The sequence below is a fragment of the Sinocyclocheilus grahami genome, unplaced genomic scaffold (assembly GCF_001515645.1).
Source record: "Sinocyclocheilus grahami isolate Dianchi unplaced genomic scaffold, SAMN03320097.WGS_v1.1 scaffold785.1, whole genome shotgun sequence".
NCBI classification, from domain to species: Eukaryota; Metazoa; Chordata; class Actinopteri; order Cypriniformes; family Cyprinidae; genus Sinocyclocheilus; species Sinocyclocheilus grahami.
In genome coordinates, this window is record NW_015505964.1 from 290,897 (window position 1) to 302,604 (window position 11,708).

At 37.8% G+C, this 11,708-nt stretch overlaps 1 protein-coding gene across 1 annotated transcript in view; it reads right to left on the reverse strand.

The window, feature by feature from the left end:
- The window catches only part of plcd3b (phospholipase C, delta 3b), an 84,668-nt gene that overhangs the window by 48,724 nt on the left and 24,236 nt on the right, over positions 1–11,708 (reverse strand). The window contains exons 4-9 of the mRNA XM_016246111.1: positions 6,930–7,158; positions 6,045–6,174; positions 5,589–5,814; positions 2,550–2,751; positions 1,816–1,957; positions 1,153–1,305 (exon numbers count right to left, since the gene is read on the reverse strand). Coding sequence (XP_016101597.1) covers positions 1,153–1,305; positions 1,816–1,957; positions 2,550–2,751; positions 5,589–5,814; positions 6,045–6,174; positions 6,930–7,158 — 1,082 coding nt within the window. The remainder of the gene's footprint in view (positions 1–1,152; positions 1,306–1,815; positions 1,958–2,549; positions 2,752–5,588; positions 5,815–6,044; positions 6,175–6,929; positions 7,159–11,708) is intronic.

Consider the following 11,708-nt stretch of genomic DNA (forward strand, 5'->3'; position numbering starts at 1 on the left):
AAAAACTTGACCCTCTAACATTTGCACTCTCTGTTCTATTTCTATTCTAACTAAATTCTAAATTATATTCTAAAAAAGAGCCTCTAACACTAGCATTCTCAATTCTTTCTCTATTCTTTCCACTTATTTTCTTTTTTTATTTATTATAAATAATGACCTTGTAACACTAGCATTATCTGTTCTTTTTCTGTTCTATTGAATTGTTTTATTTTGATTTAAAAATGACCCTCTGACACTAGCATTCCCTATTCTTTTTCTATTCTTTCTACTTGTTTTCTTTTTATTTATTATAAAAAAATATATAAATAAATAAAAAATAAAAACCTTGCTACGTACACTGTTAGGTGAATCCCCACCCACGAACCCCACCCCTACTGTCCTTTTTTTGGAAAACTAAAATATGGTCACCCTATTATAAATATACTTAATTATTATGAAAATACCAGAGATGGCTTAAATAACACAGATAAACTATATTGTCGCAGTCGAGTGTTTATTGTCTTTGTTTTATCATTCAAAATGTTTATATGTTCTGTTTACTCAGTTACAGATATAATAGTGATGCCTTTGTCCATATAAGGGATTTCCTGGAGGGTCATGAGTTCTCTACTTCTGTGACTGGATATGTGGATTTTCTGTGCGAGGGCGCCCTCTGGCGTCCAGTATGAATGAAACAGGCATCATGTGTTTTTAATGCTAATGGCCAATCCATAATTTTTGGGGGGGAATTTTAATTAATTAATTTATTTTTTAATAAGTATCGGTTCAGGCACCGTTTAGGCATGAAAACCGTTTTAAAAGTATCGATTTGGCACCGGTATGATCCCCAACCCTAATAAGCTGCACGCAAATCGATGACTGTCGCTTCAGTCGAGTGATTCTGATGAGATGGCGCCATTGGTGTGTGCAGCTACACAAACGTGAACAAATCAGGCTTCAGTACCAGAGTAAAACAGGAGTTTTCCCATAGGTCGTCTAAGACGACACAACAAGAGTTACCTAGGGAACTGTTCCACAACCATTCCAAGAACATCAAGCACTGTCTGTTGAATAAAATTCAAAACAAACAAAAGGGAAGACAGACTGCTCTTCCAAATTGGTTTTAGAGTATGTTCGATTAAAACTTTATTAGGAAAAGTCAGACTGTATTACCTCTGGTGATGGTAGGCACTGAAGCGGCTTGTCATTGAGAGGTTTGTTGAGCAGTTTCTCCCCCAGAATTGAATGCAGCTGCTGGGCCATGATAGTCTGCTGCTCCACACAGCAGTGGTTCTCCAGAGACAGAATAAGAGGATATGGAGAAGTCTAGAAAATAAGCATATGTTCAAGTATGCATATGTATTTATTGGTTTAATGTATTTATTTTGTTATAAAGGAGAAGGAAAAAGGAAAACCACTCAAAACTGTTTAGGGAAAAATAGCATAGCAATAATGTTATTTCTTTTTTAATGCTCATTTTATATATATATACTGTATATATATATATATATATATATATATATATATATAGACATTTCTCCTTTATCAATAATTTAAATTATTTAAACCATTTGATTTAAATGGTTACGCACACATTAGATTTTCAAATAGGTACCCAAGGTTATCTAATAAACTACTAATTTGTCTAATCAAAAAGGTCTGATGAAAAAACAAAAAAGCATACAAATACATACTTTCTTGTTTTTCTGTAAAACTATCTGAACCTGCAATTTTGCTTCTCAAGTATCTAAGGAAATGTAGATATTATTTACTGGAATACAAATATAAAAGCATCACCCAGCGAGCTGAAGGTAAAGAGCCACTTCCTGTGCTCACCCTGAATGCATATTCAGCGATGACCTTCAAAACCTCGCTAAATGGCACTTTGGATGTGAGGGTGTGTCCATGGTAAATAACTGGCTTCTTTTCCCCATCCCAGCAGTCCAGTTCCACACAGCGACAGCCTTGACTCAGAGCTCTGCACCACAAACAAACATGAACACTTTTACATTATTTGCTCAATATTAAGCCCGAGACACACTGCACGATTTTCAGCTGTCCCAGATGAAAGATTGGCATCGTGAAACAATCGTGGCGATTGCTGTGATCGTGGCTGCTAATCGGTGGTTTTATATCGTACAGTGAGAGAGGACATAAGAGGACATTCCTTTTTCGCCACTTCAACCAGCACACATAAAAACTATAACTGCCAAAGTGTGATTCATCATGCTTTTTTTGTTTACCACTAGCGCATGCTAATGATGTTTTATTCTTCTATAGTAATGTGAGTCGTAGCCTACGAGTCAATAGGTGTCATCATTGTACAGTCTGCACACATGTTGTTCCCAAGTTTATCAGATCCATGTCGCACAGTGTGATTTGCAATGATCTTATAGGATTGCTAAAATCATGCAGTGTGTAGAAGGCTTTAGAGAAAGCATTTTTTTTCTGTCTTTATGCAAAACATTACAATAAATAGGTAATCTTGTCTAGTATGCATGCAAATGTGTATGCATTATCTACTAAAAGGACCAGCACTGTCTTTTTTAATATATATGTGAGCATTGTACCTGATATAAGCGTCAATGCTGCTCTCGCCAATGAGCTGGTCTTTAGTGAGGTAGGTGTTGTGTGAGGAGGAGATAAAGTAGTGACTGAGTGGACGGCTCATGTCCTGGTAGACTCTGCCATGCTCTGGGTTATACACATCATTCTCCTTAGACAGCATGTACATAGTGAAACCATTGGGCGTCATAAACTGGTTCTTCTGGGCTGCATGGGACAGAACATAGTTGCATCTTTAGGCTCAAAAATCACAAGCCTGATAAACAATGCACACTGCAATAAAACGGGTTCCCTTCCGAGGGAACTTCGAACTGCGTCCTCTAGGGCTCACTATGGGGAACGCCTTCGGCGCGACCGGTGTCTGACGCATACATCTAAACATGACAATGATATTGGCCGGTGACAGCCTATGACATCACTACCGGCACGACCACAGTATAAAAGGGCGCCGGTAGAATGCATCATCCTCTTCTTCGTCTTCACGACTGTTTGTTTGGAGTTGCATACTGGTGAGAACATCGATTCTGTTCGTTGTTATCATGGTGAGCACTAGCACTAGCAAGGCATTTAGGAAGTGTGTGGATCCGTGTCAGCGTTATCTGACACCTGATGACACTTGCGATCTTTGTGTTTGGGCTTTCTCCTTGATGCGCCGGTTTCTCCTTCTGAACTTTTCGGCACTTCCGTTGAGACGGTTGACGGGAAGTTTAAGGAGGCGAAGGCGCGTTTAGCTGCTTTTAAGTCCTTCATTCCACGAAGGCCCAGGTCTCAGCCCGAACAAAGGGGTCCTGGCCCGTCTTGGTCTAAGGATCAAAGACAGGTCCAGAAAGCTAGTGTCGCAACTCGCACCCCTCCTCCACCTGCGGGCAGGTCTAGAGGACCTGGAATTTGCGCACTTTCAAAAATCCTGTATGGTAAGGGTTATGCGCTGTAGCCTCATTCCCTTTCTATGAGTTGGTTAGGCCCCGGTTTTCACCTTGGGCTCCACTCAACCTATGTCTCCCTGTTGGAGATAACGGTATTTCTAAATCCATATCTATGGTAAGTGCTTACGCTAGTTCTCTGTGCACTTTCTAAGTCCACATTCATGGCAAGTGCGCACGCCAGCCTTTGTGCACTTTCTTAAAAGCCTTTATGGTAAGGGTGACGCATTGTTGCCTCGTCCCCTTTTTCTGAGTTGGCTCTGGCCCCGGTTACCTTGGGCCCCACTCTCTGCATATTCACTTTCTAGACAGGGTGTTACTACTAAGTTTCCCTGGGTATCTTGAGATCCTTGGTAGCTAGTTCTTAGAGCAGGTGGTCTCTGTTTGACAGGCCAGGATATTTACATTACATTTACATTTAGTCATTCAGCAGACGCTTTTGTCCAAAGCGACTTACAAATGAGAACAATGGAAGCAATCAAAATCAACAAAAGAGCAATGATTTGCAAGTGCTATAACAAGTCTCAGTTAGCTCAATGCAGAACACATAGTATTTATTTTTAATTATATAATAAATAAAAAGAAAACAGATAGAATATAAAAAGATTAGATAAACTAGTGTTACTTTAAAAAAAAAGAAAACAAGCAGTAAATGAATAGAATGCAAGGCTAAAAGGCTTTTTTAAAGAATATAATTTTCAAATTAATTAATTGAGAACAGCACTCAAATCCAATCTAGTGACATCATGAAAACTCATTTGATATGGGATATGGGGTTGTAAGTAGCCCTGATATTCGGCCTTTTCCACTTAAAGAAATCCTTGGTTATTTTTTTATTCCAGGCTTGAGCTTTGCTCTGGGCTCGGGCTTTATACAAGCCAGCCCTTAACAGGTAAGTTTGGTGCACAGCTCAGGCCTTTGGCCGTAGGGGGTTATGTGACAGCCGTCAAACGTCCTAGGGGCAGTTCCTTTGACTTGTTGAGTTGGTAATTAGTGCTCGCCTTGGTATCGGCATGCTCTCCCCTCACCATGGCAGGGTGGCTATACCGTTCCCCATAGCGACCCCTAGAGGATGCAGTTCGAAGTTTCCTCAGAAGGGAACGAGACACTGCATCCTCTAGTCTCCTCGCCATGCTTCGGACGTAAGCTTCAAGTCAAGTCAAGTCAAGTCACCTTTATTTATATAGCGCTTTTAACAATACAGATTGTGCCAAAGCAACTGAACAGCATTAATTAGGAAAATAGTGTCAATAATGCAAAATGACAATAGTAAACACTCATTTTTCAGTTAAAGACAGTTCATCATTGAATTCAGCGATGTCAACATCCAGCTCAGTTCAGTTTAAATAATATCTTTGCAATTATGTCAACGATAACGCTGGAAATGAAGTGCCCCCAACTAAGCAAGCCAGAGGCGACAGCGGCAAGGAACCAAAACTCCATCGGTGACAGAATGGAGAAAAAACCTTGGGAGAAACCAGGCTCAGTCGGGGGCCAGTTCTCCTCTGACCAGACGAACCAGCAGTACAGAAAAATCAATATAAGACGTAATAATACGTGTAATATAAGACGTGAATACCCCAGCTTCAGACGAAGAAGCGTATGACGTGTTCTACCGGCACCCTTTTATTCTGTGGTCGCGCCGGTAGTGATGTCATAGGTTGTTACCGGCCAATATCATTGTCATGTTTAGATGTATGCTTCAGACACCGGTCGTGCCGAAGGCGTTCCCCATAGTGACCCCTGGAGGATGCAGTGTCTCGTTCCCTTCTCAGGGAACCATGGTTACATACGTAACCTGAGACGTTTTTAAACCTGTCTTGGAGCATCCCCAGCACTGCACATTTTGTATTCTTCCCTCATCTAACACACCTGATTCAACTCATCAGCTCATTACTAGAGACTGCAAGACTTGGGTGTGTCCAATAAGGGAGACATACAAAATGTGTAGTGTTAGGGGTGCTTCAGGACAGGTTTGAAAGCCCCTCCAATAAAATAGTACTGATTATTACTGTAAAATAAGAGGTCATTCAAATTTATTCTGTGTTTTTATCACTGAAAATTTAGAGGGTTTCTACCAAGGTGTGTGTGTTAAAATCATAGTAAGCAAAGTGTGAATACCCCATTCATTGAGCTCATAGGTAAGGATGAGGCTCTCAGCATGTACAAGCGTGTGGTCTTCACCCTGGTCTTTCAGGAATTCACGCAAATCCACAGTGGACAGGATGTAACCATTAGCAGAGTACTGCTGAAACACTGCATCTAGCTCAGGCCGACGTAGTAGCTCACGACAAAAAAGCTCAATCTCCTCATGTTCAAGTCGTCCGTCTGCTGATTTATCACACTTCTGATATGCAAAGACATATATAAAGCAAATTAAGTTCTTCTCATTTAAAGTACAAAAATGTGCATGTATACAGTATTGTTATTTCATATTCTTAAAATCCATTTTGTCTTTAGTGTTCATTATTGTCTGTTGTTTTTTCAGCATCATAGGCAGATTTGTTCTGTGATTAAAGAGATTTTATTCAAAACATCCCAAAGTAGGTCAAGTGCTGCCAGGGAATAAAGGCTGACCTTGAAGAGGCTGACAGCATTTTCTTCACTCAGGTCTATGTTGATCATCTTGAAAAGGGTCTGGACCTCCTCATATGACATCTTGCCATCATGGTTCATGTCAGCTTGTTTCAGGTAGCCATCGATCCAAGTGAGAGCAGTCAAGGGTTTAAACATATAAAAAAACAGCCCTAGTTTAAATATGTTGTGATGTTCATTAGTTAGGGTTGTGGCTATATTTTGTTTATCATATACGAAAACGAGGCTGTGAGGGGCATATACAGGTATACAGTCAATTCAATAAATTGTTCAGTGACTATTTGCACAAAACATGTTTTTGCGTTTAAAAAAATGAGAGATGCAGTAGAGTAAAATAGAAATTAACATAGGGTCGGGGATACATTTTTAAAACTCAAATTTCATTTAACTTGACAAGTTTTCCAGAGGTCTTTTTTCTTTTCAGTGTTGCATATGCTGAATAATCTACACCCAAGTACATACATAATCGGCCTCATAACCGTGATCAGAACTTCACCTTCCCAGCCTTGTTTTCATCCATTTCGTACCCAACTACCCAACTTTCATATCCTACAAATTACAATAAAATATTTATTTTAATTCTACCTTCTTACATTTAAACTGCAATTCTGTCAAATTCAGGAATTTAAAAACATTTTTCAATTAATCTCTGATGGAACACAAAGCTGACTGATAAATATATCAACATTTGTTCCCTACTGAAGGAAAGAAATGCTAGAAAAAAACAACAACTATTAGCCTGAAGCTAAAGAGAAGAGTAACTAAATCCCTACAAAATAACAGTAAGGACTTCTCACTTGTCATTTTACAGATTGATAAACTGGGACTGTAGATTAAAACTGAATCTGATTATCTGCTAAAGGATATTTGTCAAGTTTCTCTTTCTGGGTCATGTTATTGACTCTGCCTTGCAGGGTTTGAATGCCACGGACCCAGTGCTTGGCTTCCTCTTTTGTGTCACACTGGAGATCCAAGCTCTTCCTTCCTCCCTTGAACACAATGGTAAGACACTGCTCTTCTGGAAGTGAGGTGGCCAGGTTTCTCAACGTCTCAGACTTACAACCCTCCTGCACACACTCCACTTCCATCACAGAGACTAAAAGGAAAAGAGGTATGTTTATTTGATAAAACTGGCTTGGTATAATCAAACATTTAAATTGATATTGTTAATATTGACAGTAGCACACAAATAAGGAAACAAATAGTGACTGAGCCAAAACACAGACCATGTATAATTCAGTAGACCAAATAAGCCCAAAACCTCTCAAATTAGAAAATGCCCATGCCAGTGTGCAGGAGGTAGACAGCAGTGGCCTAGAACATACAGTATAGATTATTTACTCCAATATGGTCTCCATATTTGTGTCCTGTCAGCTGTTTAATTTACTTTTTATACAAAATAAATGGCTGTGACACTAAACCTAAATGTCAGCTATATTAACAGTAAATGTTATACTGATTAATAGAGCAAACCTTACATGGCCAGTGTTAACAGAGATTTGTTTTATGGTGGAAATCACCTGATCTTTATTTATCACTGTACTGCAGATAGAAAGCAATTGTAAATAATCTTTTAGTGGTTTATCTCCACGCTATAGTGCCAAAACAAAGAATTGATTATAAACCAATTACAAACATTATATTATGCTTAACAGATCATTAGTTAATATATATTCAAATAGCTAGAAGCATGAAATATTGTGCTTGTTAATGTTTACAAAAAAAACTAATTAAACACTACCTAATGATTAACAGATCATTATTTCATGTAAAATAAAATGCTTCCAAATGTCATTAAACATTCGATTTATGTGATCATGCACATCTTGAAAATCTACAAATGATTTTAAGAGATGTTATACAATGATTAAAAGCTTTTGTTAATGTGCAACACTGTGATAGTGTGATACAGGTAAGTGCCAGGTTTGGTGGTATGGTTAGGTTTAAGGATTGGTTAAGGGTGTTATGAATTATGTAAAGGTGTCAACAGTGCACAGGGGTCAATTTGATTACTATAATGGAACATGGTTCAAGCTGTTTATATTACATTATTTTGATAAGTAAACAAGCATTTTCTTGAAAAATTGATCTGTTTTCTCCTGTTGATGTATGGTTCAAGGGATATCCTATATATACAGTAATATACTAATATAAGTGCTGAGGAAATAAAAACATGTTTTGCACCCAAATTACAATGTGTTTTATGTCTTTAGCAAGCATTTAGCTAAACATAACTAACCACCTTTTACACAAACATTGTTACAGCAGTCTCAACTTTAGATTGGGTACTGCAAAAACATGAACAAATGATTAACTAATTATTTGTAAAGATGAGTAAATCGGGTGAATTCAGGTCATTTGGGACAATTGACGATATTGATGACTGCTTATATAGGTACTAACGATTAGTAAATGTTTGTAAACATTTACAAATGAGGAATAGTTTCCACTTTAGATTGGGTACTGCAAACAAGCATAAACAAATAACTAATAAATTATTTGTTAAGATGTGCAAATAGTAGAAGTCTACACAACAAACAAAACCCAAAATATATGACTTTTACAGACTGATTATGAGTAAATGAATAATATATTAACAAGAATAGTTTGTGAAGTGCTTAAAATTACTAATTAAGCTATGCTTTCGAAACATTTGTCAATTTAAAAAAGAGCATTAGGTAATATATGAACTGCAGTTTAATGACATTTGTAAACATTTCAGTTTCTATGATACAATGATCTGTTAATCATTAGGTAATGTTTAATAAGTACAATAGTAAACATGAACAAGCATATTATCTCATATTTCTAGCTATGTGAATATATGATAACTAATGATCTGTTAAGCATATATATGTTTGTTAATGATTTTTAATGAACGTTATTATAAAGTGTTACCTAAATAATTTTCTGATAAGTAGCATATAAACTGAAGACATTAAAATAAGAGCTGATATTTTTAGGCAAAAGGCAACTGCAACAGCAAAGAAAAAAAATAATTTTAGTTTATTAGCAAACATTTAATGCTTATAAGTTTCTCTTTCATAGTTGAAAGGACACTTAAGAGGAGAATATACTTCTTTATTTTACTTCTTTATCTTTTTTTTTATTTTATTTCACAACAATACAATGCTAAAATACTGCATTACATGCCAATGTTGAGCATTCAACAATGGGAAAAAAGGCCCTTTTTAAGTTTTTTAAGGCCCTAAGTGGTTCAATCCCAGGGATACTGGGTATCTCAATGCAGCTCCATGTCCAAATTGTTGAATCCTACCCATTTTTAATGGTCAAAATCCAAATGTGATTTTTGTGTTTTTATCCAGTCGACTGTTGAAATATGCAAATAATAATAGTAACCCAGTGTTTAGGAATGTACAGTGTGACACGTCAGATTATGAATAACCAGGATTAATAATTTACTGAGGGTTTAGAATTATTAGTGTTAATTATTTCAAGTGTGAGAAGCCTTAAATGATTCAAAGTTTGAGGTACTATCAGTGATTCTGCCAAATATAACCTGGAACAAAGTTTGTAGTTCGGGAAGAAGGAAGCGGGAACCGGCGAACATTTAAACACTTTAATAAAGTAAACAAACACAAAATGAAAGTAAAGTACCCACAAGACTGCGCTCTAACCCCCCCACCCCCGTTCGTAGGTCGGGACGGAGGAGGCGGGAACCGGTGAACATTCAAACAAAACTTTAATAATAAAATAAACACAAAACAGCGCGACAGCCCCTCGCGGACGACTGTCGTGCACAAACAGAACCAAAACACAAAAAGTCTTGCACTGTCGTCACTCCTCCTTTTATCCTTCCGGAGCTCCTCCGTGGGACTCGAGACCGGTGAGTGGCACAGGTGTCGTGCATTATCACTTATTCCACTGCCCTCGCTCCGTTTCCACATCTCTCAGCCCTGCCCCCACTCAAAAATTTAAAAAACGCCTTAGGCTCATTTTTTTGGTTTGACATGCTGCGTTAAAAACTGGCCGACCAATGAGATTGGCGCTTTTGTTCATGTGCCTGGAGCTGCTGAAGTTACAGTAAAACACGACTTGGTGGCGCTCAAGAACAAAACGGTCTTGCCGAGCACACATTGATACCTAACGACAAAGAGGAAGTAAGTAGACCAAGAAGATGCATCGAGGCAAGATGAATGTAGAGCTGCTGGTCTCATTGGTGTCTGAACACAAAGGACTTTATGACAAACATCGGCAACTACAAAAATCTCGATAAGAGGGAGTTGTTATGGAGAGGAATTGCAGATTTGATGTGTCCGATGTGGGTATTTCTGTTTTTCAGTAAGCACCATCTAATGTCAGGGAGTGAATTTGCACGTTCACTCAGCTCATTGCCAGCAAAAAATCGCTTGGGAATGAACACAAAAGACGCGTCGAAAAACTTTGGCGATAAGGGTGCCAATCGATAATCGTCCCGGTGTGTACGAGGCTTTACAGTGTTTTCTATCACAATAAGTGTGAAGTTGTTCAGTTTGCATTCAGTCATTTAAGACTGAATGTTCTTCACTCGTTTGAGAATGTAGAAAGACCATTTAATAGACCTTTATCACAGTGGAATTGAATACCGGAAGTGCTCGTCAAAGCAGTGTATTAGTACTTGATTACTTATTAGTATCAATTTTCATTCTGTAACTACCTTAAGGGTGGCCATATCATATGGGACACATCCTGGCCAAGATTTTTATATTGTCTAAAACATCCAAAGTAGTTTGACCTATAACACGCAGGTATTGTATATAATCGACCAATCGTGGCGCGTGAGAAGGTGAGATCTACAGAGAACGATCAAAGCGATGCAAAAACGTGCACGTGTTTGTTTGTTCTTTCGACTTGAAGCGTTGCTGCGCACTGATCATTGAATGACACCAAAGTACCGCGAGAGTGATTCGAAAGCATAAAGAGCTGTCTGCTCTGCTCTCTATAGCTCTCGTGAACAGGGACGTGCACAGACATTTTGAGGGGCAGGGGCTCAAGTAGAAAAAAGGGCACTTCACATATTTATTTACATTTTTTTCTAAACAAAACGTTAAATATATTAGGGGTGTGCGATATTGACAAAATATATCTCAATATTTTCTGGGACTTTTATCGATGCTGGCATGTTTCTAACATTTACATTTAGTAATTTAGCAGACGCTTTTATCCAAAGCGACTTACAAATGAGGACAATAAAAGCAGTCAAAACGAACAAAAGAGCAACAATATATACAGTGGGGAAAAAAAGTATTTAGTCAGCCACCAATTGTGCAAATTCTCCCACTTAAAAAGATGAGAGAGGCCTGTAATTTTCATCATAGGTATACCTCAACTATGAGAGACAAAATGAGAAAAAAAATCCAGAAAATCACATTGTAGGATTTTTAAAGAATTTATTTGCATATTTATTTACATTTTTTTCTAAACAAAACGTTAAATATATTAGGGGTGTGCGATATTGACAAAATATATCTCAATATTTTCTGGGACTTTTATCGATGCTGGCATGTTTCTAACATTTACATTTAGTAATTTAGCAGACGCTTTTATCCAAAGCGACTTACAAATGAGGACAATAAAAGCAGTCAAAACGAACAAAAGAGCAACAATATATACAGTGGGGAAAAAAAGTATTTAGTCAGCCACCAA